This window comes from Labrus bergylta, chromosome 2 (genome assembly GCF_963930695.1).
Source record: "Labrus bergylta chromosome 2, fLabBer1.1, whole genome shotgun sequence".
Lineage (NCBI taxonomy): Eukaryota > Metazoa > Chordata > Actinopteri > Labriformes > Labridae > Labrus > Labrus bergylta.
This window is the reverse complement of record NC_089196.1, coordinates 20,445,576-20,471,738: the sequence shown is the minus strand read 5'-3', so window position 1 is coordinate 20,471,738 and position 26,163 is coordinate 20,445,576. Positions and strand designations below refer to the sequence as shown.

At 37.6% G+C, this 26,163-nt stretch overlaps 2 protein-coding genes across 6 annotated transcripts; one reads left to right on the top strand and one right to left on the bottom strand.

The window, feature by feature from the left end:
• The first annotated feature begins 70 nt into the window (after positions 1–70).
• Positions 71–16,668, top strand: LOC109991631 (long-chain-fatty-acid--CoA ligase ACSBG2). Of its 3 annotated transcripts, XM_065948464.1 has the most exons (18): positions 71–1,489; positions 1,718–1,797; positions 1,891–2,084; positions 2,529–2,589; positions 2,869–2,938; positions 3,062–3,216; positions 6,126–6,364; positions 7,196–7,284; positions 8,489–8,609; positions 8,711–8,791; positions 8,907–9,056; positions 9,201–9,368; positions 9,601–9,782; positions 10,822–11,055; positions 12,265–12,482; positions 13,238–13,377; positions 13,459–13,702; positions 15,725–16,668. In XM_065948464.1, the coding sequence occupies exons 5-18, from the start codon at positions 2,874–2,876 to the stop codon at positions 15,808–15,810; spliced, it is 2,172 nt and encodes a 723-aa protein (XP_065804536.1). In that variant the 5' UTR covers positions 71–1,489; positions 1,718–1,797; positions 1,891–2,084; positions 2,529–2,589; positions 2,869–2,873; the 3' UTR covers positions 15,811–16,668. The 3 variants fall into 3 exon arrangements, with proteins under 3 accessions (XP_065804536.1, XP_020499629.1, XP_029135193.1); XM_020643973.3 differs by lacking the exon at positions 2,529–2,589; XM_029279360.2 differs by lacking the exons at positions 1,718–1,797; positions 2,529–2,589.
• A 1,742-nt stretch (positions 16,669–18,410) lies between these two features.
• Positions 18,411–23,649, bottom strand: LOC109991612 (flavin reductase (NADPH)). Of its 3 annotated transcripts, XM_020643941.3 has the most exons (6): positions 23,531–23,625; positions 22,289–22,346; positions 21,730–21,944; positions 20,486–20,687; positions 19,859–20,023; positions 18,411–19,608 (listed from the first exon to the last, which is right to left on the bottom strand). In XM_020643941.3, exons 3-6 carry the CDS (start codon positions 21,862–21,864, stop codon positions 19,451–19,453), a joined length of 660 nt encoding a protein of 219 aa, XP_020499597.1. In that variant the 5' UTR covers positions 21,865–21,944; positions 22,289–22,346; positions 23,531–23,625; the 3' UTR covers positions 18,411–19,450. The 3 variants fall into 3 exon arrangements, with proteins under 3 accessions (XP_020499597.1, XP_029135186.2, XP_020499598.1); XM_029279353.2 differs by lacking the exon at positions 22,289–22,346 and having other exon boundaries at positions 23,621–23,649; XM_020643942.3 differs by lacking the exon at positions 22,289–22,346 and having other exon boundaries at positions 23,531–23,642.
• Positions 23,650–26,163: the final 2,514 nt, after the last annotated feature.

The following is a 26,163-nucleotide window of genomic DNA, read 5'->3' as shown; positions in this document are numbered from 1 at the left end:
TAGAATACATTCAGGTTTAATCAGTAGTTTGGACTGTATCCTCATTTTAGGGTCAATGCAAAATGAGCATCTCATATATCAGTGTTTTACCTTTGGAGCAATCACTTGAAGTTGTCTTCATGAAGTACACACATTCTCAGAAATGTTTCCTGATAACTGAATATCTAACACAGCTTTAACTCTGCTTTTGCAAGCATAGACCGCTGTTATCACAACCCCATTGGTTGCACAAGTCTTAGTGGAAAAAAACAACAACTCTGGCTTTCCCATTTCTTCAACTAGTCGACCTAATCTGGATGTGCTGTTGGTGATAAAGGTCAAACGTTCAAGACCCAAAGGAAACACGAGTTCAAGGCTTGAATAATTATTGTGGTCTGGACTCTTCTGCTTCTTAATGTTACGCAGTAGAAAATCTGAACATGTGTTTTCTTTCTAAATAGACTTTTTTTTATTCTGATCTTCTCCATATAAAGCTGTTTTTCTCAAGTTAAAAAGCAGAACTTTTTTCAGATAGTGCTATAATGTTTGCACTGGGAACCCCGTTTTAAGGCACATTATATATTTACAAGTCCTTCTAATATTTTTTTAAGCATTAATGGCACTGACGGATCTCCTCTGTAATCATTCACCACCCCCTGCGGAGTTGAAGTGCAGGTCGGAGTCAGGACAGACGTGGTGTGACTGGGTGGTATGATTCAGTGGCCAGGGTGTCTGTGAGGAAGGTAACTGTGTGCTATTTGAGGACAGGAGGGGGGGGGATTTGAACTTTCTCCTGTATTTACCTAAAAAAACGAACGATGTGTGCAGCTCCGCGTAAAAAAAAATCCTGTGTTATTAATCATGCATCGAAAGAATATGTTTGATTTTTGCTCATTTAAAACTGCTTTCATGAGGTGCACCTGCAAAATAACCCCCACTAAAATAAGCCTCCTTCTTCTGCACTTTATGTCACTGTAAATACTTTGATTTGGATCAAGAACACAAAAACTTAAAGAGCTTTTGAGATTCTATATCCCAACACAATATCAATATATTTCGTTTGTTTAAGCGATGTGTTATCACGTGTTTCCTGATGTGTAAATCTGGTTGAAAAGTCAAAGTTGCACAATTTTGGTCTAACTATTGAGTAACTTATTTTATGGGTCAAAGTGTCATCCTCATGAACCGGCGAGAACTTATCTGGTGTTATCATTATCTCTCTGACAGGCCTCGTCTTGCATATATGATGATTTCTGTCTTCATAATCTAATGTGCAAATAAATATGTATCAATAAAACCTACTCGACCTTCATAGGATCTTTATGTCTTTATCCTGTTAAATATAATAATCATATCATTTATATGAGTGGCTGCAGACTGTTTGAGTGTCAGAGGGGACGTCAGTATGTACTCATAAAACCCCCTACAGGCTGAAATCTTCTAACGGGGGGCTGCAGACGAGCACTTGACTGGAGCTGTCAAGTACATGCCAAACAGCAGCACAGAGCAGGTAGCTATCATTTCAGCATGTTTTTTTTTATTATTCTTAAAGAAAAGTGTTTGTGGTGTAGATAGTTTTGCACAGGATGTCTGTAGATTCCTTTAATGCAGAGGAATGCATGTCTAGTATTTTGATTTGAACAAAGAAAACGTTTCTTTTCTGACAAGAAAGCTATTTATTTGGCCGTTTTTTAGTGGCCATACACAATAAATGAATGTCAATGTTGAATCTGTTAAGAGCCAGACAAATCCATCTTCCTGGAAAGTTTTGAAGCTCTTGACATGTTGACAGAAGTCAACAACCTCCAGGGGTGTTAGGTAAATATGTGTGAGACAAACACAGTTTTAGAGGGACGTATATAGCCCCGGTTTGATGTGCGTTTGATTTCCATTTGAATGTTTGGTCAACAGGGACGGGGTCTTTGTGTAAGCCCTCCTGTAGTTAAACAAACAGCTGCAGGTGTGAGTTGTCTTCGGATGGAATTCATCTAAACACACTGACGCTACACATCTGTAACCACTGTGGATCTTCTCTATGGGACTGTAGGTGTTTTTCAATCATCATCTTTACCAGAGGATTGGACTTCTACGCGTTTATTTCAAAGGTAACTAGTTCTTTGATTAAATCTAAGTCTTTAATGAGGCTTAAATGTATTTGTGTGAAGTTTGGGTAACTGAATGAATCATTACATAATCCAGAGTGAAGGTCTTTTGGTTACATCTTGAGGTTACTTCACTGTAGTTTAGTAAGATGTATGAACTGGGGTTAAATTAAAAACCTAAAGAATATAAGACAGATCTTTTTTATCTTTATTTTGTTTTTACAAATCACTCATGTTAAGTGTTGATGAATATGCCATTATTTTCTCTACGTATTTGTCCAGATGATGAATAATTTGTGGTTGCTTTTGAGCATGAAATCACAACGTGCGATTAATAAGTCTTAGCATCTGAATAATAACTGTTGCAAATTATTCACACTAGATGTCATTATTTCTCTCTCTCCAGGACAAGAGTGAAAATCTTGACCCATGTCTATTTTTTTTTTGCTTATTCAAACCAGAGAGTGATCGACGACAGACGATTTCTGTGCTCACTTTCTGCCTCTATGTGAGATTATTTGTCTCACTAGTTCTTACATTTTGAGATGATCATCACGAGTAAAAGCATGCAGCTGTCCCAATTCTTTCTGGCACAGTATTAAATGTTTTGACATTTGGACCACTGGTGTGTGTGTGTGTGTGTGTGTGTGTGTGTGTGTGTGTGTGTGTGTGTGTGTTTGTTTACTAGTAGCTATGGCTTTAAATAATTGGTTTCATAATAGATCAGTGAAAGGACATCCGCGAGTTTGACTTCACATCCAATCTATGTTCCTCTGTTTTTCCAAAGACATAATGAGTGTCAAAGAAGATTCAATGAAAAGCAATGGCGTGGCAGTCATGAATGGTAATCCTGAGAGGTATGCAAAGCTTGCCTATTTTCAATGTTGTTATGTTCTTATACACAATCAGGACCAATTGATTTTAAGATATATTTTCCATCATTGGATTTTCTGTTCTCCTTTCTTAATGGCTTTTCAAAGGGTCCTTACCAAAAACTCCTCAAAGGACTCTTGCATCCTCAATGGAAATGTCCCATGTGTGGAGCTCAGTGCAGCGTCAGACTCAGAGAACAAGGAGTCTCATCCTCCCAGTAACTCTGGAACTCATGAGAATGGAGCTGCGGAGGGACTTTCAGGTAATGATCTGAGTGTATGTGGTTTGAAAAACTACAACAAAGTTGCGAGGAGCAATACCTTCCCAGGTCCTCATGCATTACTAAATCTCATTCATTGTGAAATCTAAGAGACATGAAAAAAGTTTCCCCTCAAAATTCTAACTTTTTCTGAATTTGAAATTCTGCAGTGTTTTATCTCTTCAAAACCTCTGTAAACAATTCAAATGGAACAGTCTGGCAATGTATACATTTTAATCTGATTGTGTGATGAAAGAAAATAGGCCTATGCAGCCTTTAAGATAAGGATTTTAAATGGACAATACGGCCATTTACTTCTTTGCTTCAGGTTTGTTTTTTGTTTATGTATGCCTTTATTTATAGGACATAGTACATGGGACATCTGAGATACCTGCTAGGCTACCATGCACCCCATTCATTCCCTTCTTAAAGGTCTAAAGCAGCTGTATTAGCATCCATACACCAAATCTAAAGTTTACACGAGACTTTCCCTGTTTATTTAATCTACACACTTGTATAAAAATTACGAATATTACGAAAGACCATCTAAATGTGAATAGTGAAAGCAATCATTTAAATTGAGTGTGGAGCACATATTTAAGGTACTATTCATTCTTGGCAGTTTGTGTCAAGTTTTTCCACTTTAGCAAGCTTCCTTTACATTTCCGACTTGATTGTGTTTGTGCTCTCAAGAACTGCCGTCAATGTCGTGCTTTGCCTCCATGCAATGCCTGTCAGCACCTGTGTGTCCAATCGGGACTCAAAGCTGATTGTTTGCTCTTACTGACATTGTTCCCTTTTTTCTAGATCCTGGCTTGTGTTGTACTTACTCTCTGATGTACGTCGCTTTGGATAAAAGCGTCTGCTAAGTGAATTGTAGAATGGTAGTACAAAAGAGTCACTTTGGAGATATTTCCCCATTAAGAATAAGTTAGAGAGACTATTTTAATACATTCGTCTCCACTCTGTGCTTCTAGAAACATTAGGTACTTATTGACAAACCAGCCCTAGTGTGATATCATCTGCACTCACAACGTCTACAGCAACATTCTGGAGAAGCTGAAGATGGTTTAACCTCAAACTGACGCCAACAGATGTAATCATTTAGGCCAGGAAAATCCCGTGATAAAATACATCAACACAGAACAACAACAACACTGCCTTATCTTTCTATCCTTGAACAGGAATCTGAGAACAATCTCTGGCTTGTTCAGACAAACAAATGTTATGAGATTTACGGGGCACATTGTTTTTGACATTTAATTCTCTAAAGGGCTCTCAAAGAAATCTGCCTTTTGTGGGGAAATATGTCAGTGTGTCGCGCAAAACACAAAGTGTCCTGGATAAGATACCTCGGAAAATAAAGTAGGGAATATGAATCAACTCGATCATGTACTCATCACACTTCAACAGAGGAAGTTTCATGAGCTCTGTTTGATAATGTTGAAGTGTATTGGTGTTTATTATGGTATTGTTGATGTGTTGCGCTTGCTTTGGAGATATTTGACGTTACAGCTGTTTTAGTAGCATATCAATGGATTAATATTGTATGGTTGATGCCAGTGTGGAGGGACTTGGTGCTGCTGTATATAGCAGTTATGTATTGTGTAGTTTTTATTGTGTAATGCTCTTAGCCTATTCATGATTTAATATCATGTGTGTACTTCACTGTGGATGAATTTAATTCCACACTATCGTGGTTATGTATTGTTGTGTAGATTACGATAAAATACGATGCGATTCACTTTATTGTTTGTCTTGGACTCAAAGTGCTGCAAAACATTCAGCTCCTTCAACTAGAATCAATAGAAGAACAAATCCAAAAATGTAAACAGAGAGGCACATACCAATGCAAAACAACGCTACACATTAGCTCATCGCTAACTCTGGTACGGCTAAGTGGCTGTACACTGTCCCTGTCAAAATAATAACAATAATAATACTGAGGAGAGAAAGGTGGTTAACAGGTTATGCACAAAAACGATCGTAACCAAGTCAAAGAATGCAGCTGAAAAGCCTCAAGGTGATGCAGGCAGATGCAGTAAAGAGACTGTTTTGTAGAAATCACACGATTCTCTGTATCAAATGATGCACCAAGATCTGAGGACCTTGTGCCTCACGGACAGTCTTGACCTTTCTGTGAAGTTGTTATAAAAGCAGGATGACGTTATAATATTATCAAATTCATTAGTCCTTTGAGGTAAGTAGTTACAGTCACAAGTGGCGCTGTGAAGAGAAGAATGCACCTGAGGGCAGAGAGCTGTAACAAAAGATAAAATGCTCGAGGGCTTTAAGTGTTGAGAGCTTATGGCAGTTTTGTTCGACACTGACAGCAAAATTAAACAGAACTTTTTAAATATCTAAGCAAACACCAATTAAAGCAGAAGGATGGAAAAAGAAAAAATGGTTTGTGCTGTTCTGGAGTTACATGTTAGTCTCTCAGAGAGAGGAGAAGATGAGAAGAGAAGATAAAGAAAATGTTAAAAGGCAGGACATTGTGAATAACTGGAGAACAAATGCAGCATTATTGTTTGTGTTCTTTCATGCTTTTAATCCAGTAACCCAACTCTGCTGTTTCGTATCCAACCTATTCCCCTTTTTCTAGCTAAACCAGATTGGTAGGTAGACATAGCATTTCTATTGCTTCCTGTTTAGTCTCAGGTATCGGCATAGCCTTCCCCTCATCATGCACAACCTGCAAATCAACTGAGAACGCAGAGCTTACTGGGTCATAGTCAAGAGATGTCTGCAGTCCTCTCTTACACCAGACTCTTCTTCTAAAGGGAAAGCCACGCTGTGCCTTAGTGTAGTGCAGGTGTTTTTGGATTTTCTTTAAATGGCAGGTTATGGATGCCCCTGTTGTCCAACAAAGACCCCTAAAGATCCTCTGTGGCCATTTCTTGGGGAAGCAGATCTGGCTCCAGCTGATGAGCTATGGAGCACCAGCAGAGAGAAGGGGGTCAAGCTGAGGCTAGAGGCCTCTGGACCTGGCTCGGAGACTCCCATCACCATCCATCAGATGTTCAAGAAGACAGTGGATACGTACGGGGACCATCCAGCCTACGCTTTCAAAAAAGAGGGTCAATGGGTGAAGGTGACATGGAAGCAGTACTATGACCAGTGCCGGGCAGCAGCAAAAAGTTTCATCAAGGTTTGTGTTTCAAGACTTTTTTTTTTTGCATTCATTGACCAGAAACTATACTATTACTTTAGTGCAATCAGGGAATATTTAGGCAATGATTTGGTATGTCGACTGCAGCACATTGGAATTTGAATCAAACATTGACTTTAATATTACAGCAGGCTTTAAGCTGCAATTTAAATGTGTCTTTTTTCGTACTGTATTGTAGGAATTATTGCCTTTTCTTCACACTGCAGTCCTTCAGTTTTACTGAATGTAAACTATGTATTGATAATTATATATATCTGCTGAACTCTAACACAGAGGCAGTTAATCATTAAAAAAAGTTTGTAAAAATTACAAGGTAATCTTATTTTATATTTCAATACCAAAGTATCAGCACATATTTAATCTGTCTTTCTAAATGATAGTTTTCCAGATTCAAGCAAGCTTTACTTTTAACTTGCTTTAAGGCCTTTTGGGGGTTTTTTCTATCTGGACTTCAGCATAAATCTCCCCTTTCAGCCTGTAAAAACACATCTTCTATTTTGCCATAAAAGAGTCAAACTAGTCAACTATTAATAAAAAACTTGCTGTGTTTCTGAGACCCGGTTTGTAAACAGTAGCTCAGTATGTTCCCTCTCTCTGTAAACCACCTTTGCTGCTGTAAACTAACACTTGGGTGCGTGAAATTCACAGCTTGTGTTACGTCTCCTGTTTCACAGGCATTTTTATGTCTCATGAGCTGGAGTGACTTTTGAGGCAAGATGTAGGTCAATAGTAACCGAGTCACTCTGCTGTTGTGTCATTAAAGATAAATGTTCTCTAAAAAATAACAACATCTTTTCTTTTTTTTTGCAGTTGGGCTTGAAGCGATACCATGGTGTAGGGATTTTGGGTTTCAACTCCCCTGAGTGGTTCATTGCAGACATCGCTGGCATCTTGGCCGGGTAAGACCACATTCAAGGATCTGATCCAGCTCAGACTATTTTACATTCCTCTTTCTTGAGATTACTTGAGATGCCTCAGCCTCGTTTCACCTGATACTGACACATACATCTGCCCATGCTTATCTCACAGTGCCTCTCTGTGTCTCTGCCCACACTTGTTTGGGCGGTCTCAAGAAGCCTGATGGGGGAGTTTGATTTGACCATTCTTCTTTGCTCTCTATCTAACTGTGGACAAAGCAAAACAGTATATTAGGATTGTCAAAATATCCAGCAAAAAATAGAATTGACAGTGAACTTGTGTAGTTCTATTCAAATATGTACAAGGATTAAAAAATTTAAAATTGTATTGAGACAGGAAACTAATTTAGCTCTTAGGTTGTTTTAAACTGTCACTTTTTGGTTTTTAAAGACTTTTTTTGAAGGATAAAATGCTTTTTATGATTGTGTGAAAAACAAATAACGTTGTTTTTCATGACCACATTTCAGTTGTATTCAAATCTGTTGCATTTCTGTGTCTTCTGTTCTTACTATAAATACAGCCTATTTTAATCAGGCAAAGGTGAATCCCTTTTGTTGTACACTTCTAAGATGAGAGTTTAGAAGACACATTTGAAAGCAACTAAACACTTATAGGGTTCCATACTTAAAGCTCCTGTGAGGAGTTTTTAGATTGTTATGAAAGAGACTAAATAACAATGATGTCTCTATATGACCTACAAACTCAAACAAAACTGTCAGTAAAAATATTTATTATTTCTGTATTACTATTTTTAATGCCTGCAAATGCTGCCCTGGGGTTCAGCACACTGCAGAAACAGCCTTGAATACGCAGCCGTTTAATTACGTGCACAGAGATCATAGTGGTCGCATGCATACAGTCTATGCACCTTGCAGCAGTAAAAGTATAGAAACGTCACCAACCTTCCTATTGGCTCGAGGTGAATTCTCCGGAGAACATAATGCGGCGTTCTCACACCAGCCCAAATTGTGTTATAGTTTAATACAACTCAAAATTAAATGCAGCACCTGTGACAAACTTCAAATGAGTTTCCTGAAAATGGGGGAATAGTTTTTCCATAATCTTGCTGACAAACAGACAAATGGAAGGAATACATTGTGTGTAGTTATTTGCATTTTTGAAATAAAACCTTCACACTATGCACTCATATAAGCTTTTGTCCACTCTTTGTGATTTGTCCTGCAGGGGCCTGACATCTGGAATTTACACCACCAACTCCCCAGAGGCTTGTCACTATGTGGCTGCCAGCTGTGAGGCCAACATCCTGGTCGTGGAAAACCAGAAACAGCTCGATAAAATCCTGCAGGTCAGGAGCTTTGCAGCACTGGCCCTGAATGTGTCTGTCATAACATTATTCACAATAAATCTCAGCTACCATGACTTGATTTAATGTGTATTTCCTGACAGGTTAAAGATCAACTGCCTCACCTGAAAGCTATTGTCATGTATAAAGGCGAGCCACAGCAGAAGGCACCATTCCTGTATACAGTACGTTCACTCAGCAAACACATTGATTGAGCAGATTAGCCACATCGGTTAGTAGACTGTTTGTGATCATACAGTTACAGTTTTTCTTTTTAACACAATTTCTGTATTTCTGTAGTGGGAAGAGTTTATGAAACTGGGAGAGGATGAGCCAGATAAGAAACTGGATGATATAATTAAAAGTCTGAAGCCAAACGAGTGCTGCTCTCTCATCTTTACCTCTGGAACCACTGGCAACCCTAAAGCAGTCATGTTGAGCCATGACAATGTAAGTGATCCAAACCACACACTCACATTTGCTTTTATTGATAAGACACAATGTATTTACTTTAGATTGTTGTCTCCTAAGGACTACGGATTACAATTATCTTCACAATTTGCCATTTCTCCTCTCACTCTTTCTTTAATGCAGCTGACATGGACAAGCAATCAAGCAGCTGTCACATTTGATATAAACTACGCTGAAGAAGTAACGATCAGTTACCTGCCACTCAGCCATGTGGCCGCCCAGATAATTGACATTTGGCTGGCTATTAGCTTCGCCACCACTACCTACTTTGCAGACCCAGATGCCCTCAAAGTAAGGCTGTTTCTGTTTTATACTACATCTACTACTACTACTACTACTGATAATAATATTAATAATAAAAAGAAGAAGAAAATTAATCATCTTTATTTTTAAGAGAACTTTTCTAAACTCACATTACACAGTGCTTTACAAATTAAAACAGAGAACAAAAAGCAATTGGGCAAGCGTGGAATTTGTAACAAAAGTTTCTTTTATTTTCCATAATCCCCTGTCATGTTTCCAGGGCTCCTTAGTAAACACGATGAAAGAGGTTCGTCCAACTTGTTTCCTTGGGGTTCCTCGTGTGTGGGAGAAGATGCAGGAGAAGATGAAAGCTGTGGGGGCCAAAGCATCCCCAATGAGGAGGAATGTGGCAAGTTGGGCCAAATCCATAGGCCTGCAGTACAACTACAGCATAATGAATGGGTGAGACAACATGTTTAATTTTTTATAACAATACCTATCCAGTATTGATATTATACATAAATACTTTCATGAAAAAAGCACCTTAAAAACCTCTGTATGAAGACGTTAAACTCACTTATATACTCACTGGAACACGATCGAGCCTCAGACAAGACTTCCCAAGACACTGGCGTACTTTAAGCCCAATCACATCTACAATCTAATCCACAAGGATGCCGTCATAGGGTTTTGAAGTGAATATTTCAAGAGTTTCATTCCAAAAAACATTCATAATTTGTTTGGGATAATTGAACAAACAACCATTCTACGGCTATGTTAAATGTGCTAAGAAAAACATCTTTGATACAACCATTCTCTAAATGGACAAGAACAACGCCTCTCCACCTCCTCCGGTTGCACAGAAGTGAAACCTAAATACCCCTGCGACAGGTGCTGACCATAGACTGTCTAAAGCATGGACAGCATCACTTAAGGAGTGAAGCCAAAATAATTAGAGTCCCCCCTGCTGACTGGCTGCAGTATTGGTCAAAAGCGCTAATCTACTCCATTTTAAAATATGGAAAATGGGTCATTGTAGAAAATGAAAATGCAAGTCAAATGAATATAAAGCCAGAGTCTGCGCTGGTGGAGTTGAAGGATTGAAGTCCTGCCCCTTCTGCTCAACAAAAGATCAATTTAACTGACAGATAAAACAGTAAGAAGGTCAGTACAAAGCATAAATGATTCTTTTAATGAATAGTTAATTGTTTACCCTGCTCACCAAGGCAGCAAATGAGCACACTAAAACGGGCAAGTGAGGCCAAAACATAAAGTAAAGTTGAGGTTACATCATTGTTCTGTATATATTTTGTCATGCACCAGGAAGAAACAGCAGACATCGACAAAAATTGCAGGTCAAATATCAGAGTTTTCTCTCAATTTGTTGAAATTGGTGCTGAGGGAGCCACGTGACTTGTTTTGCTTTTATTTTCTTACTGGTTTCTTAGAGTAGGCTATAGTATCACTGATTAATGCTGATACACTATGATTTGTTTTACAGGGAGAATCTGGTGCCGTGGGGATTCACGTTGGCTAATGCTCTGGTGTTCAAAAAGGTGCGTGCTGCACTGGGCTTAGACCGCTGCAAACTCTGCCTCACAGGCGCTGCCCCCATCACTAAAGATACCTTGGAGTTCTTCCTGAGCCTGAACATCCCTTTGTTGGAGCTCTACGGCATGAGTGAATGCACTGGCCCACAAACCCTCTCCTTGAACCACCAATACTGCATCACAAGGTCAGCAGCAAATCATTAATGGCCATGTCAACTGTATTTAAAATATGTTCTTGTTATGGATTTACTACACAATACTCTATAGACGTGTTCGTTTCCTCTCAATTCATTTTCTTTTGAAAAGTGAAATTCCTTATATGTTATGCATTTTTTTCCCCAAACGATGTTGCCTGAGTTGGGGCAAAGTTTGAGAATGAAAAATGTATAGGGAATCAACCACTGCATGTGAAACAATAGCGAGACCATGCTTTGTAAATGTTTCATTATACATCATATGCTCACATAGCAAAGAGACAAGTCAAAACCCAATATTCACAATGATATCATAAACGTACTGAGAGGCAGAGAGGTGAGTAGAGTTATAATACCCCAAATATGTATTGAGTGTTTAGTATTCATTACGACAATGAATATTAAACACTCAACACAGCATCAGTTGGACAATTAAAGTCAATTAAAATAAATTTTCAACCTCATTTAACATCTCTAAAATTAAAGAAAAAAGATTGTTGTGCAACTAGATTGAAAGTATCATCCCCTCCTAATGAAGCTCGTAGGAGTCATGTACCATTCTTACACTCGTGTAAGTAAGTATAAAAAGTATTACAGACATATTAGCATTAAGAATGAGGAAGTATGTTAAATCTTCAACAGCTCATTCACATTACAAACACTACCACTATGTATGTTTTGTTGTTGATATGCTCTTTGTAAAAGGACATTGGTTTTAGTTTTTGTGTATACACATTATTTTCACAGTTTTGTACTCATGGTGCAATCGAACAAAGTAGAGTTCCAAATATCTTCCCAATCAAGTACAACTGTCTGAGTTATAGTCCACATTCTTCAAACATCTTATCTTTGTTAGTCTTGCCATTTGTTTCCATACATTGTTTCTTAAACAGTTTTGCAACGCTCTATAGGTTCATTTTTTCATTCAAGACGAGAGATTTTGATGTAATAGCTGTTAGAATGTTCTTTAATAGATTTCTAGCAAAAATTATATTTGTTAAGATGTCAAAAGCAACAAAGAGGATATCGCAGGAGTAATCTGTTATATGCATAACTTTTTGAACTGTTTGTCATGGTAAGCTAATATTTTCTAATTGTGTAGCACTTTCATGTAAATCAGGGGTCTAATTGTAGTTTAAACTTTTGAATCAGGCTGCAAAGTCTTTATGAACATGTGGTTGACTATTTTTTCCTCTCCAGCTGTGGAAAGGTAATCCCAGGCTGCAAAACGAAACTAGTCAATCACGAAATGGAAGAGAGTGGAGAGATCTGTTTCTGGGGTCGGCACATCTTCATGGGCTACCTGAACATGCCGGACAAAACTGCAGAGGCGCTTGATGAGGACGGCTGGCTGCACTCTGGAGATCTTGGGAGACACGACCAGAAAGAATTCCTCTACATCACAGGAAGGATCAAGGGTGAGCTGCAGTTTTTGAAAAAAAATCTAAATTGGGACTATTTAGATTAAAAAAATGCACAACTTTAATTATTTTGGAGCATTCAGAAAGGACGTAGTATCTTTTTGTGGTTATTCATTTGTTATCAACAATCCTGCATTAAAAGTCATTCATGTCTGGCCTAATTTGGCTGAGCTCCACTTCCTTTTGTTGTTCTTTCTTACTGAACATCTTACAACCCCTCAGTGTTATTTTTTAGGAAGTGCCAATGGGCCGTGCAATTTTGTCAATATATCACTGCTGTAGGAAGTTCTTTTTATGTATATTTGGAATTGTTACATGTTTTATGTGATCTCTATTTATGTACCTTTTAATTTATTGTAACTGCAGTCCCTTTGGGGACAATAAAGTATCTTGATACCTTTATGAAAGTGTTTGTCACTGTGTGCAAAGCACAAGACAAAGGTAAAAGGTTACTATTGAAATGTTTTTCTGAAAAGACTTCTTTCATTTTACTCACTGAAGATGAATGCATGACTCATAGCATGATGTACAGCAGTAGATTATTTGTAGTATTAGAAAGTTGGCCTTAGGAGTTATGGGTTGATGATAACTGAACATCTATTTACTGCTGGGTTAAAAGTAACATTTGCCATTCTGTATATACTCAAGGGAAATAACACTCTGCAATGCTTGTTCTAAAACCATAGGCTGACTCATAATGGAAAAGTGACAAACAAGTGACACTTTTAAAAGTAACCTGTCCAATTTCACAGAGCTGATCATCACAGCGGGTGGAGAGAACATCCCTCCTGTACCTATTGAAGACGCGCTGAAAGCCGAGGTTCCCATCATCAGCAACACCATGCTGCTGGGTGACAGGCTCAAGTTCCTCTCCATGTTGATCACGCTCAAAGTAAACCAACCTCGGATCCTTCACACATCGCTCCTAAATACATGAAACAAACACAGCAATGACGCTTTTCTGTTTCCTCAGTGTGTCCTAAACGAGAACGGTGAGCCCACAGACGAGCTGAGCCCCGAGGCTTTGGACTTCTGCAAGCAGAATGACGTCAAAGCGACAAAGGTGTCAGAGATCATAGCCAATAAGGAGCCAGCGATCTACACAGCCATTCAGGAGGGTATTGAGCGCATCAATGCCAAAGCAACTTCCAACGCCCAGCGGGTCCAGAAGTTTGTCATACTGGAGCAAGACTTCTCTATCGTAGGAGGAGAACTTGGTGAGTTAAGAAGTTTTAGGTCCTCTTACTTTCCCGTCATGATTAACTGTAATGATACTTTATATAACGACAACATTGGGGGGGCTAATTTTTCATGTGTACGTTCATTGAACAGCTTTTTTCATAGTTAGATAATTAAAAACAGTAATTACTAACTAATAATGTAGTATATATTATGATAGAATATAACAACCTGGAAGTATGTGAAGTAATTATAAGCAGCTCTACATTTACCAACATGAATATTGAAAGGTGCCATAAGCATAACAAATAATTTCAGCTTGATCCATTTTATTTCTTAACAAAGTAGAGATTCACATACGTGAAAGATTTTGTATGCAGGAATTTTATTTGCGACAGAGTTTTTTGACTTTGTGGAATTGCTTACTGTAGTGATACATACTGTATATTACATGTTTTTGTTTATTTGATAGGAAAATAAAATGTTAATATACATGAGTAAAAACACAGGAGGTTAACATCATGGAAATAGACTGCTAATTTACTTTCATTAGCCTAGTAAAAAAAAAGAAAAGCTACAAATCTTAAACAAAAAGACAACTGACATCATTGTAGTTTGTTAATCTGAACTTCAGGATGGCATTATCAGTGTTTTTGGACCCTGATCCTGATTTAGTCGCCCTTCTGTCAAGAATCTCAGTGAGATTTTTGACAGCTCCTTGATTTTGGATTATTGTAATCCTCTTTATTGGGGTGGAATCAGTCGTACCTGCTGCGTTTACAACTGGTCTACAATGCAGCCTCAAGCCTTTGGACTAGGCAGAGACCTGTTTGATCATGTCACACCTGTCACCACTTCTGGATCCAGTTCAAGATTGTATTACTGGTTTGTAAAACTTAACATGGGTTGGCATCTTCTGGTTTGTCTGAGCTGTCACACCAACATGCTCCAGTTTGAGCACTGCGCTTCTTCAGTTCGAAACTAACTGGAGGGCGGAGCAGAAATTCAAGCCTCTCTTGATCATTAGCATGCTAATGCTAAATTAGCTGAGGCGTTGACCTAGTATCGCCTAGAGCTGTTAACAACCCCGGTCGTCTGTGGGTTGTTGAGGTCACATGTCACATTAGCTTTTATATTCAGGAGAGAGAGAGAATTCAAAACTGCATTGTAGGTTGGTGATAGATGGTGTCGTTCTGAGACAGACAGGATGTGCACCATGTCAACCAACCAAAGGGGTTCCAACGATGAACGCGATTAAAGCGAACTGGATCAGATATAACTGATTCTACCCGACCTAAAAAGCCTTGGCATTTTTCTAATAAGCTCATCGACCAAAAACGTGGTAAAACTCTGAGAAAAGTTAGAGATGCTTTGGAAGACTGGAGAGAGGTTAGAACGAAGAGAGGTTTCAAAACTGATGCAGAGCTGGCTAAACACTGAAGCTTCAGTGTCCGTGACGGAGCAACGTGTGTGCATATTGACTCTAGGGAGAAGGGGGCAGGGTAGATAACTCTCACTGATGTTTCAAATTTGGACTTCCGTACCCATTTTAAACACCACATGTCATAGTTACATGTTGCTCCTTTAAGCCTGTACAGCACTTTGGTCTACTGAGGTTGTTTTAATTGTGCTATTTAAATAATACTTTAACTCAAATAAACTTGAGTATGACAACATTCACATACAGATATATAATCCACAGGTAGAAAGTGACAAAATGCATGTCAAGTTATAATGAGAGTGCTCCTCCTTAAATGCTCTTATGACTCATTGTTTTGGCATAAAAAATAGAGCCAAGTTCAGCACAAAGCACTATTAACAAGATAGGAAGAAGTATTCAAACTGTTGTCACTTTTCAACATAACACAAAGTGTAATCACCTTATAATCCAGAATCATGTCATCGTCAGACCCGTCATGTACATACCTGACGACATTCCTGACGACATTCCTGACTGATTGAAATGCTACCGCTGAAATGTTTGTGGATCAAAAATGTGCCAATATTCAGCTTTCGATTGACTTGAATATCCTTTTTTTTGTTGCCTTATTTTTGTGCAGGACCCACTTTGAAGCTGAGGAGGCCCATTGTTGTGAAGATGTACCAGAAGACAATAGACGAAATGTATCCGGAGGCGAAACAATAAACTGTGCTGCACTTAAAAGAGACGGTTCTCAGGAAGTTGACTGCAGGTTTATAAACACTCTTTGTTGTCGAGGTGTCATTTTGAAAAGTGTATAAAATCATTTTTCACCGGGATGTTAAAAGTGCAAACTAAAAAAAAAATAATGATTCTGATTGTGTTGTATTAAATGCTTTGTTTCAATATGACACATTTCTGTTGTCTGTCTCAAATCGGTATTTAAGCTGTGAAATGTTCATACTCCTCCACAGCAGTAAAGCACATTGGGTAAATAAAACAACTCAATCAGAACCAATATCTTGCCACTTTATTTAATGTCGTACACAGGTGAAGTGTCCAGAACACACAGGTTGGAAACACTTGATTGTGTCAGTTATTATTATTTACAGAAGTACATTTTTTTACAGTTTTTAAGGCAAGTTCTGGGAAACAAAGTTTACTGTTGTGGAGTTTTTTAATTTCATAATAATATGCATATTATCCGTGAAGCAGCATTATGTATTTATTTTCCTTTTGACTGTACGACACAATATTGTCTTTAAAGGATTTTACAGCATTCATTTCCGATCTCCAACCTCATGTTGTGTACGAAAGAAGATCCTAAACTTAATTAATTAAAAATTAATATTCAGACATTGCCATTTAATTATTGAATGTAATGTTTGAATGAGTGTTTGATAATGTAAAGAGAAAACGACCAAAATGATCTTAATAAGTGCAGTACCAAGACTGTGCAACTTGTAAAGCACAACTCATACTTCTCCGTGTACAGTTAACAGAAATATGTTTATTATCGTATGAGATGTTCCATGATTGACAATAAAAAGAGTGATTTGGATTAATAAAGAAATTATTCATGTTTTTTTGTGGTTAATATTTTCAATAAAACACACATAACATAGGATAGATGATGAGCACGGTGCCAAAACAAAAAGACAGCAAGTCCTTTTTCTCTCTAGAGAAGCAGGAATCGGCTAATTTTGGGCCATATTTTAAAAAATCTTTAGGAGGAAAAAAAAATACCTAATGGTTAAACGTGCAAACATTTTATAATTTGTTTTTTGCTTTATTAGCGTTATTTAGTATGCTAATAAGCCTAGCTTGGATGAGCATAGTACACATGATATCTGTTAAATTGCATATTAGCATGACAATGCTAGGTGTTAGCTTGTAAACAGTGAATGGAACAGGACAGGGTCACAAGAGTCGATGGAAACCAAAAGGCAAAAGGAAACCTGGGAGGCCAAGAACCACCTGGTGTAAAACTGTGACACAGGAGCTCTAAAAAGATTAACCTGTAATGAGGAGTAGAAGACATGTTACCAATAAAAGTACAGGAGGGAGCTCATTGAAGCCCATACATAATTAGCTTATGCAGCCTCAATGAGCTGCTAGCACAGATTTAGCCAATTACCTGTAAGTCTTATTTATACAAATTGTTGATACTCTTAACTGTGTTTTTCATTTTCCATTACTTCAATAAAAGCATAGTAGAGTTGGAAACATATAAATATTCTTAACTTAATACTTTTTCATAACCTAATACTTTAAGGACACAAAACGAAGCAGTATGTCCAATTTCACAATTTAAAGTATGAATAAAATGAAATATACCTCATTGAATACAAAGACAACTATAAGTAAATTTTTGGGGCCTTTTGTTTTATATTTTTGAAGTTACGGCTGGTGAGAATATTGAACTTTGCACATAAAACGCAGGAGAACTATAATGTATTTCCTAGATTCAGTGTGTTTTGTTATCATCTGACATGGTGCAAAAAAACATTTTTAAGCTCAATGCTTCCTGGACCTTCAAAAACATTTTTTTTTCCATGAGCTGATCACGTATGACTCTGTATAAAGTTACTGTTAAAAACCAAAAAAATATTCTGCAGCCTTAAGTTTAACCGTTTACTTATTGACAACATCCTTACCATAAAAGATCCAGTTAGATGAATTTAGAAAGTGGGCAGCGCTTGGTATTATACAGACTTCAGACATTATGTGTAACAAGCCTGAGGGAATAGCTAAGAAGCAAACTTGAAGGATAATAGTGTTAACTTCCTCAATGTGTCTCTGCCTTACAAAGGTCTTTACATTAATCAGATGTATACTTGGACAACCGGTTATGATGCTTCTCATTTCAGAACACTTTTATCAGACGGAGTAACGATGGGATTCGATGCAACTTCCCCTCAGTTCAGCCAGAGGTAACACACATATATCTGACAGATCTTATCAGTCAGCATTGTTGAAGTACTTAAAATGTTTGAATAGGGTTGGGTTTTTATGCTGTAAATTCACCACAGGCTTTCTGACATCTGACAAGGTTTGATGATGATGGTGATGATGATAAAATCCCGCATGCATCATCTGGGACATCAACAAAGTCTTCTCTGAACAAACCTTAACCTCTCCACTGACACGACCTTTGTTCCATATATTATCTTTCACTTTTCTGTGGAGTCAAGGTTCAAGTCAGGAGAAAAACATCTATGATTATTGTGCTTTTTTAGGATCAACAGGAAAGCATGTTCACATTTAAAGGTCTACACACACACATGCATAAATGTAAGCAAAGAAAAAAAGTGACCAAACTGATATTTCTTTCTCTTTTAAATTTAATGTTTCATCTCGTATGCCAAACGTTATCAGTACTCATCGGATTACATGCATTAGTTGCAAAGTTTCAACTCATAAAGGTTGAATGAAAAATAAAAATGAAGTTTCACTCATTGACTTCTGTTACTTACGAGTTGTTTTCTTACATTTTCAAACAAAACCAGTATCGTTCAAAATTACGACAAGAATATAAATCTCTGTTCATTACTTGTAACAAATGTAATGGTCTAATTTCACTACAGGTCAGTTTAATTGATCTACGACGTTCATGCCTTGACAGACACATGAGAAACTGTCTGTTAATATCAAGCAGACTTTTTTTTTGCCCTTTAACCAAATAATTCATGAAAACACAGTTAAGGCTTCAGTATTGAATGTTAAATTTATAACGTTAAAACTAATGAAATGAACGAAAATAATGAACCCATTTCAGAAACAAATGCATCAAAGCTCATATTCAAAACATTTAACTTGTACAGTTGAGTCCCATAAACATTGAAAAAAGTCCTCCCAAACAGTATTATTATTAGAACTGATACAGCACCAAGAGGAATACAAAGCACCAATGTGAACACATGGTGCAAATTTAGTTTACCTGTCAGTGTTCATCATCCTTTAATCATTCACCCGTGAGTTTATAATAGAAAGAGGTTGACCTCTGATCATAGACTGTAAATATTACGCCTCTGATGCACAGGTATGGCACAACACTCCCCCTGTGTGGCTAACATTGTGTATTACAATCACATGAACATGCACTGTACAGCAATCGTAGTTTTCAATCGTATAAACAAAGTCATGTCAAACAAGAGTAGTTAAAAGGCATTCATCATATATATTAGACCATATAAGGCAGTTGTTTAATTATCTCTAATGGCAAGCAGACTGATTAAGGGCCAGTTTATCTCAAACAAGTTGTATCTAACCATGAAGATAAGGAACAATATCTGCATGGCTAGATTCCACCAGCATGAGTAAAATGTTGCATTTTCATTGTGAAATGGCCCTTTTTCTCATCTCCTCATTTTGTTGTGATAGCGACTCCCTTCTTCACCCAGGCATTGCTGTTGAGCAGAGAGAGCATGAAGCGGGCCACGTCTCCTCTCGCCACTGCACTGCCTACAGGGTTGCCACTGTTGTCAGGCACAAAGTATCCCTCTTGCGTCAGAAACTCTTGGGCTGTAAAGAACACAGGCATTAAAAAACATTTAAAAAGCCATCAGTTGAGACTCACGCTGAAACCTCTAGGAGAGAAACGACATTGACCGAAAAAATGAGCTCATTCATTCTCAGCATGAAGTGATGGGGTGCACATGCTAACAGGCTTGAACTGTGTCAAAATGGATCCTGAGGCAAAAGGAGCTCCACAATCAATCCTTAGTAAGGTTTGTTTGTGCCTCCTTGTTGACTGTGAATAGTCTGCTTTTACCTGAGGCGGGCAGGTTCTTGAGGCCCGGTGGACGAACCACGGTCCAGTTGATGTCCCCAGTCTTCTGCAGAATCTGCTCCATCTCATACATGTTGGTGAGGACGCTTCGGATCATTGGCAGAAGGAGGAAGCGGATGAGATAAGACGACTTTGTTCCAGAGTCAGCTACAAACAACAGAGGAAAACACAGAGAAATCCTTCAAAATTCACAAAGATACTGATTTATCCACCTCGTTACCTTACGAAGGAAAAGGCCAGTTTTGCAAGATACAAAGAAAATATATTAATAGCAAACCGCTTTTGTTCTCACATGAACAAGGAACACATCTGGCAAGCTCAAGAATGAGTGTCCCTGTCTGTTTTTTTTCCTACCAAACTTGAAACCCTGTCATTGATAGAAAGACGCACTGCAAATTCTGAAAAACACTAAAGAAAAACAAATAAATGAGGCCACATTGTAAGACTTGTCAATGTCAAAATACATCGTCCATGTCATTTATATCAACCTTTCAACACCTGTCATTGTATAAAAAACATTTTAAGACAAAACAACAACAGGTTTTTGTATATATTTGTATGAAGCTATATAACCAAACAAGAGATCATCATTTTAGTTCCTTCACTTACGCTCAGTGTACCAGGAGGTCATGGTGATGATCCTGCTGACTCGGGCCTCTTGCATGGCGCTGATCACACCCTTCATGGACAGGGTGTAACCCGTCACCGCCGAGAAGAAGGAGGCTGGGAAGCCGAGGCAGGACATGATTACATCCTGACCCTTAAAGTGAGGCTTCAGGCTGTCTGCTGAGAAAATGTCAGCCTCCACGACCTGAAGAAAGACGAGAGATGCGTTTCAAACTGGAAGCTTTACAGCTGTGCACCGACTTGATCCATGACTGTATCTTCAAAGTAAAACAGAATAACTGGATCATACATGTCCATTAAAATACAAAAAAAACCAACCATGTGTTTTTCTGTCTGACAATACTTTCCAACTTCCCTACAATAGTCAGAAACGTCACTAAACTCTTAATTGACAAGATTTGTAACACTTAAAAATAATCAGCTGATGTCGTCCCAGTGAGGCCATTATCACTCTTGTTTTCGCTCATTTTTTTCTTCTGGTTGAGCTTGTTGCATCTTCAAGTTTTTGTCAGCTTTTGTATTCAGAGGAATTTAACTATCAGTATTTCCAGTTAAAGTTTTTAGTTGTAGTTAATAAAAAAAATTCTATTCGTTATAAATTGTGCTTACAAGAGAGAATTAACACATGAAACACAAACACAGAATGATATAGTTATATCTGATTATTACAATTTCTTAAAACTTTGAGGAAAAAACATAACTACTTTCCAACATTTCCAGTGTGTGTGTGTGTGTGTGTGTGTGTGTGTGTGTGTGTGTGTGCTCTACAACACAATATATAGGGTGCTCCCTCTATTTCAGGTTGTGGGGGCTAGTTTTCAGTTAATGCTGTTTAAATAGAAGTCCCATTTGTGGTTGACTTAAAGCTGCAGTGCAACTTTTCATCGTACTGAATGAACAAGTCCCCAAGCACCATAATTCAGCTCTTTCAGTTTTTTCCCTCAGATTTTTCACTCCAGTGGAGCACAGAGGAATCAGACAAATCAGTTAAAAAATGTTTAAATCATCCATTCATTGTTTTTTTTTCCTTTTAATTTGGTCTGTTTACACAAAGACAAATATAGAACGATTTCAGCCGTTTTGTTGCACAGTTCAGTGTCAAACTGTTCAGATGTTAAAATGTGTAATACACAATAAAACCGTATTCAGGTGATCTGACTGGACTCTGAACCCAACATGCAGCAAACAGCAACCAGAACAAAAGACTCTCCTCTGTGTTGTTTTACCTTGAGGTTGTCATGATGCACGGTGAGTCTCGCCGGGTTCCTGACGACGGCGGTGACTGTGTGACCCTGCTGCAGCGCCTGGTTGACCAGATACTGTCCAGTCTGTCCAGTGGCTCCTAGTACGGCAATCTTCATCCTCAAACTCTGACACAGAGCACTCAGTGACGGCCAATCAATGGACGAACACACTAAGTAACAGCTGGGAAGTTCCCTTCCTGTTATGCAAGTCCAAGTGTAAAAAAATGATTATTACGGTGCAATAAAGAGGCCTTAAGATACTTGAACGTGAATCATCTGACAGACTTTAAGTTTAAAATGTGGATTAATGCTACACTGAATCCTGTTCATACATTAGTCACACATTGAACTTGGTAGAGCTTACATTAAAGACTGCATGCATAGCAACGCATGATGAATGCATAACTTGAAGCTTTTATCAATATCTATTCATTTTGTCATTATGTTTTTTTTTTAATAGATTAGTTTCTCAGTCTATAAAATACCAACATGATAGTATTCATAAAAGCTAAGCTAATTATAGCAAGAAAAAAAGTCTTACAATTATGAATCACACTGGAGGTCTTTGTGGTCTTCAAGCCGGGCTGAATTGATTATTTCTGCATCAGTAAAAGATGAAGAGCTCGTTTATGAGATGTTCTTTTAGGATATTAGACTGATAATGATGACTAGCTTAACAAATGATGTTGGTTATGACACTTTTCAGGGAATAAAGATGTTTTCTCATTCGGTTTTTTTTTTTGGAAGTTGTCACAGTTGTTACGGTCTTATTTGAACTTCTTCCATTTTTTCCTATCGTTATAGAAAGGTTAGGATTATGTCCCTTCATATCTTAAGGTTTTTTTTTTATGTGTGATTAAACAGGTTTAAAAAACATCACGTTGGAAAGAAAACATTTTCAGGATTTTTTTTTTTGCTGTGGTTGTAGTTGTTTTACTTTGATGATATCTTAATATAGGTTGTGTTTTAATATTAGATTTATTTTTGCTTAGTGTCATATACCTTTTCGATGTTTTATATCTTAATGTCTTACATCTGCTATATGGCATGTCTTTTAATGCCTATAGTGTTATAAATGTTTTGTTTTTAACCCTTTTTTAATTCTACCTACCAATTCTGCTGGATAATATGCAAGTGTTGTGAATAACAGCCTTCAAAATATATTGAACTCAAACATAAAACTTTGTTATTTTGGGATGTGTAGGCTAAACCAACAATGTCGATGGTCTGTTTTCAGTGACAAGGACTCACTGCTAAACTCAATTATTGAACTTCTAGATTGAGGCATATGAAAAATCACTTTATCAAATCAATAAATTAAGATTAAATAAGAAATTGTATTTTATTTGATTATAATTATTATTTTGATCAATACTCCTTGTTTCCTGACCAGTTGAGAAACTCAGGAAATATTGATTTCCCCTCCAACTAGCATTTTGTAATTATATGGTCTGTTATTGTCTACAGATTTATACACTTCATCCAAACTACATCATGACTAACTCAAATTAAGAGCTTTCTCTCTCTGGGTAATGATTAACATCGTAGCCTCCTAAAAATAGGATTTACATCCGGGCTGTTGCATTAGATTAGATCAGTTTTAAGTAGGGTAACCTTTTTAATTTGGCAGGTGAGTGTGTGTAACTAACACATTTAGATTAAAGAGCCCTAACTTTTAATATCCAGGCAGACAGCAATTCGACCTATCCCCTTAAACGTAGACTATTTAAGTTATAAAATTGCATTGAAGAGAAATCACAGTAAGCGTAGAAATATTACCCACCTGTAATGTGAACCTAGTTCTGCCTGTCACTTACACAATTAATGAATGCTGAGCATGATGCAGACCGACAGCCTAAGTTAGATAACTCACCTCCGCCATTCATGTCCGCCAGGGGTCTGTTCAAGAACCACAGCGTTCAGGCACGTTTGTACAGCAACGGTGTCTTAAAGTTATGAGTCGGATGCATTTGCTTAAAATGCATCGTTGCAACTAAAACTGTTAACTAGGCCTAAATGTTTTAATGTGTTGTAGGCTTGCTTAAACTAGCTGGTTTAATTGGCCTACTGTAGCATTACTTAAAAACAGCTGCTGATGTCTAATATTGTGTAGTTATTGTCTTGGCCTATCTTCTTACCAATTTCTGATAAATAAAAAAAAAAACAAGCATACAAATTATGTAAAGAATTTATTACATTCACTGGTTATTTATTCATTATCTAAAGGTTTCCATTTAAAGGTAAAGGTAACTTGTGTTTCAACTATGAAACCCTGATATTTTATTGAGCCTGTTGGACTCAAAGCCAAACCAAAAAATATTATTATTATTATTATTATTATTATTATTATTATTATTATTATTATGTGCCTGTAAACATGGGTTCGTGACCGTGTTGTTTTTTCTTCTTCCAGCCTACAGGTCTGTAACATCAATGCTTACTTTGTTGCACTGTAAAAAATGGAGGTTCTAGATATTGAGCTCATCAGGACACCTTTCACTTGAAACAGGTCTGAAGTCCCCTTTGGAATTGAACGCTTGAGTCTTATTGGTCCAAAACAAACACACCTGACTTCACATGTTCTCTTAATCCTGAACTCTAAAAAAAGCACCTGTAATCATAAATAACTCTAAAATCAAGACCCAAAACAACTGGCCTCCCTCTTGCCAGCTATGTTTACGTCTGCACTTTACCATTATCCTATATAAAGACCAGTCTGGTCGCATCAAGTCATTAGCTCAAGTAATCCACTTGCAGCTTGGTGCCTTGATTATGCGACTAAACCAGCCCCAGCTCAGTCTGAAGGAGCTGCGCTTGCAGTACATTTTGCCTTATGAGTTACTTGGTGTTGCTGTCATTCATCCGCCCACAATGAAAAGTTTGATTGACATCCTGCAGTCTTTGACCTGATCCTGGTGTACTGGTGGAGGACAAAACTGAGTAAATGGCTGTTTGAAAACTCATCGAGCAACTGACAGACTAAAAACTTGGGAACGGGTGACTGGGAAGAGGTGGTGACCACGTAAGTTAACTACTGATTTTAAATCGCAATTGCAGTTTATGACTATGTCATCTACAACTTTCTGTTAATTTTAGTCGACTTTTATGCCAGGTTAGCGATGTAGTCCATTTCTGTGTTGTGATAACTAAGGTTTCAAAAATCAAAATCTTCTCTGATTGGATGCATTGACCTGCTGTCACATTTAAGTTACATAAATTACCCATGATCTCTAATTATTTTTTTCATTTGATTTGACCCAAAACTAGCACTACTAAATAAGACTTTTGGCTACATTCTTAAATTCACAAGTTCTTAATTGTAATTGATGGTTTTTCTTTTTTCTTTTTTTTACAACACACTGTATTTCAAGTAACATTTGTTTGCTTAAAACATCAGAAGAAAGTTTTAAAATGCTCTTTCAATTGTCTTCCGTTTTCCATTTGACAAAAATAACCTCGGGATTTGGAGATATTTCCATCATCCTCTCTTTTATTGCTTCATTTAAGCCTTCATAGAATTCAGACCAAAACAGTCTCCTGCTGTAGGATTGAGGCCAATCGCCAAGGTTAGTAGCAAACCAGCAGGTAACAAGATTATAAGGGCACAAAGTTGACCATCCTGCGGCTTCAGCTCTGCCGACACACGCTTAACTTTCCACTCAGTGAATGAGTAGGAGCCTTTGAGGTCAGGACTGTAGCTGCATTATGTAAATGAAGTGAAGTTTTATTGTGACCCGAAGATGTAATACAAATTTCTAGCTTGGAGCTCTCCCAAGTACATTTGGGGTCACTTATTTAACCCAGTAGAAAAGTTACCTAACTGTCCTTTTTTTTGCCAATTATTTGAATCACTTCTTGCTGATGTGATTATTTGGTGCTTTGAACAGGAACAGTCATGGGATGTGGCGTCACAAAGTCTGACCAGTTCAACAAACACTCAGGAAAAGGTAACCATGATCCTTCAAACACACACAAAAACACACCTGTTACTCCCTTTTGACTTTTGAAGTTAAAAATAGACTAGACATAAAAACTACATGGTTCTCTTTTTTTGTCCAACTCGCTCATGTTTTTCTTAAGCTGTTTTTTTGATGTGCGTTTGAATGTATTTTCTTTTGTTGTCTTTTCACTCTTCTGCATGCAGCCGTCACAAGTAAGCCACATCTGTCTTGCCTTGTTTGTTGTGTTTTTGTTGTTAAAGCTGTTAACCACAGATACTTTGTCTGGAACCTAGTATCTAACTTGTGTATTTAAAAAAGCTTTAGACCTGAAGAAGAACAGAGGTAAACCTATAGGAGACAAAATCTACTTCAGCAAAAATAGTTTGTAGTTGTACTTGTCACCAGGTTTGGTTGAAACTGCTTACTAATCCAAACCAAGACATGAATACTTTGTCAATATCCCAAGCAATATCAC

What these genes read in the sequence shown, in the direction of transcription:
- LOC109991631 (XM_029279360.2), top strand. Translation starts at nt 2,874, where the DNA reads ATGAGTGTCAAAGAAGATTCAATGAAAAGCAATGGCGTGGCAGTCATG. An exon ending in AGCTGCGGAGGGACTTTCAG is followed by an intron (nt 3,217 to 6,125) that starts GTAATGATCTGA and finishes TTGGGGAAGCAG; the next exon opens with ATCTGGCTCCAGCTGATGAG. An exon ending in AACTACAGCATAATGAATGG is followed by an intron (nt 9,783 to 10,821) that starts GTGAGACAACAT and finishes TTTGTTTTACAG; the next exon opens with GGAGAATCTGGTGCCGTGGG.
- LOC109991612 (XM_029279353.2), bottom strand. An exon ending in GACCTCCTGGTACACTGAGC is followed by an intron (nt 20,024 to 20,485) that starts GTAAGTGAAGGA and finishes TGTTGTTTGTAG; the next exon opens with CTGACTCTGGAACAAAGTCG. An exon ending in CAAGAACCTGCCCGCCTCAG is followed by an intron (nt 19,609 to 19,858) that starts GTAAAAGCAGAC and finishes TGTTCTTTACAG; the next exon opens with CCCAAGAGTTTCTGACGCAA.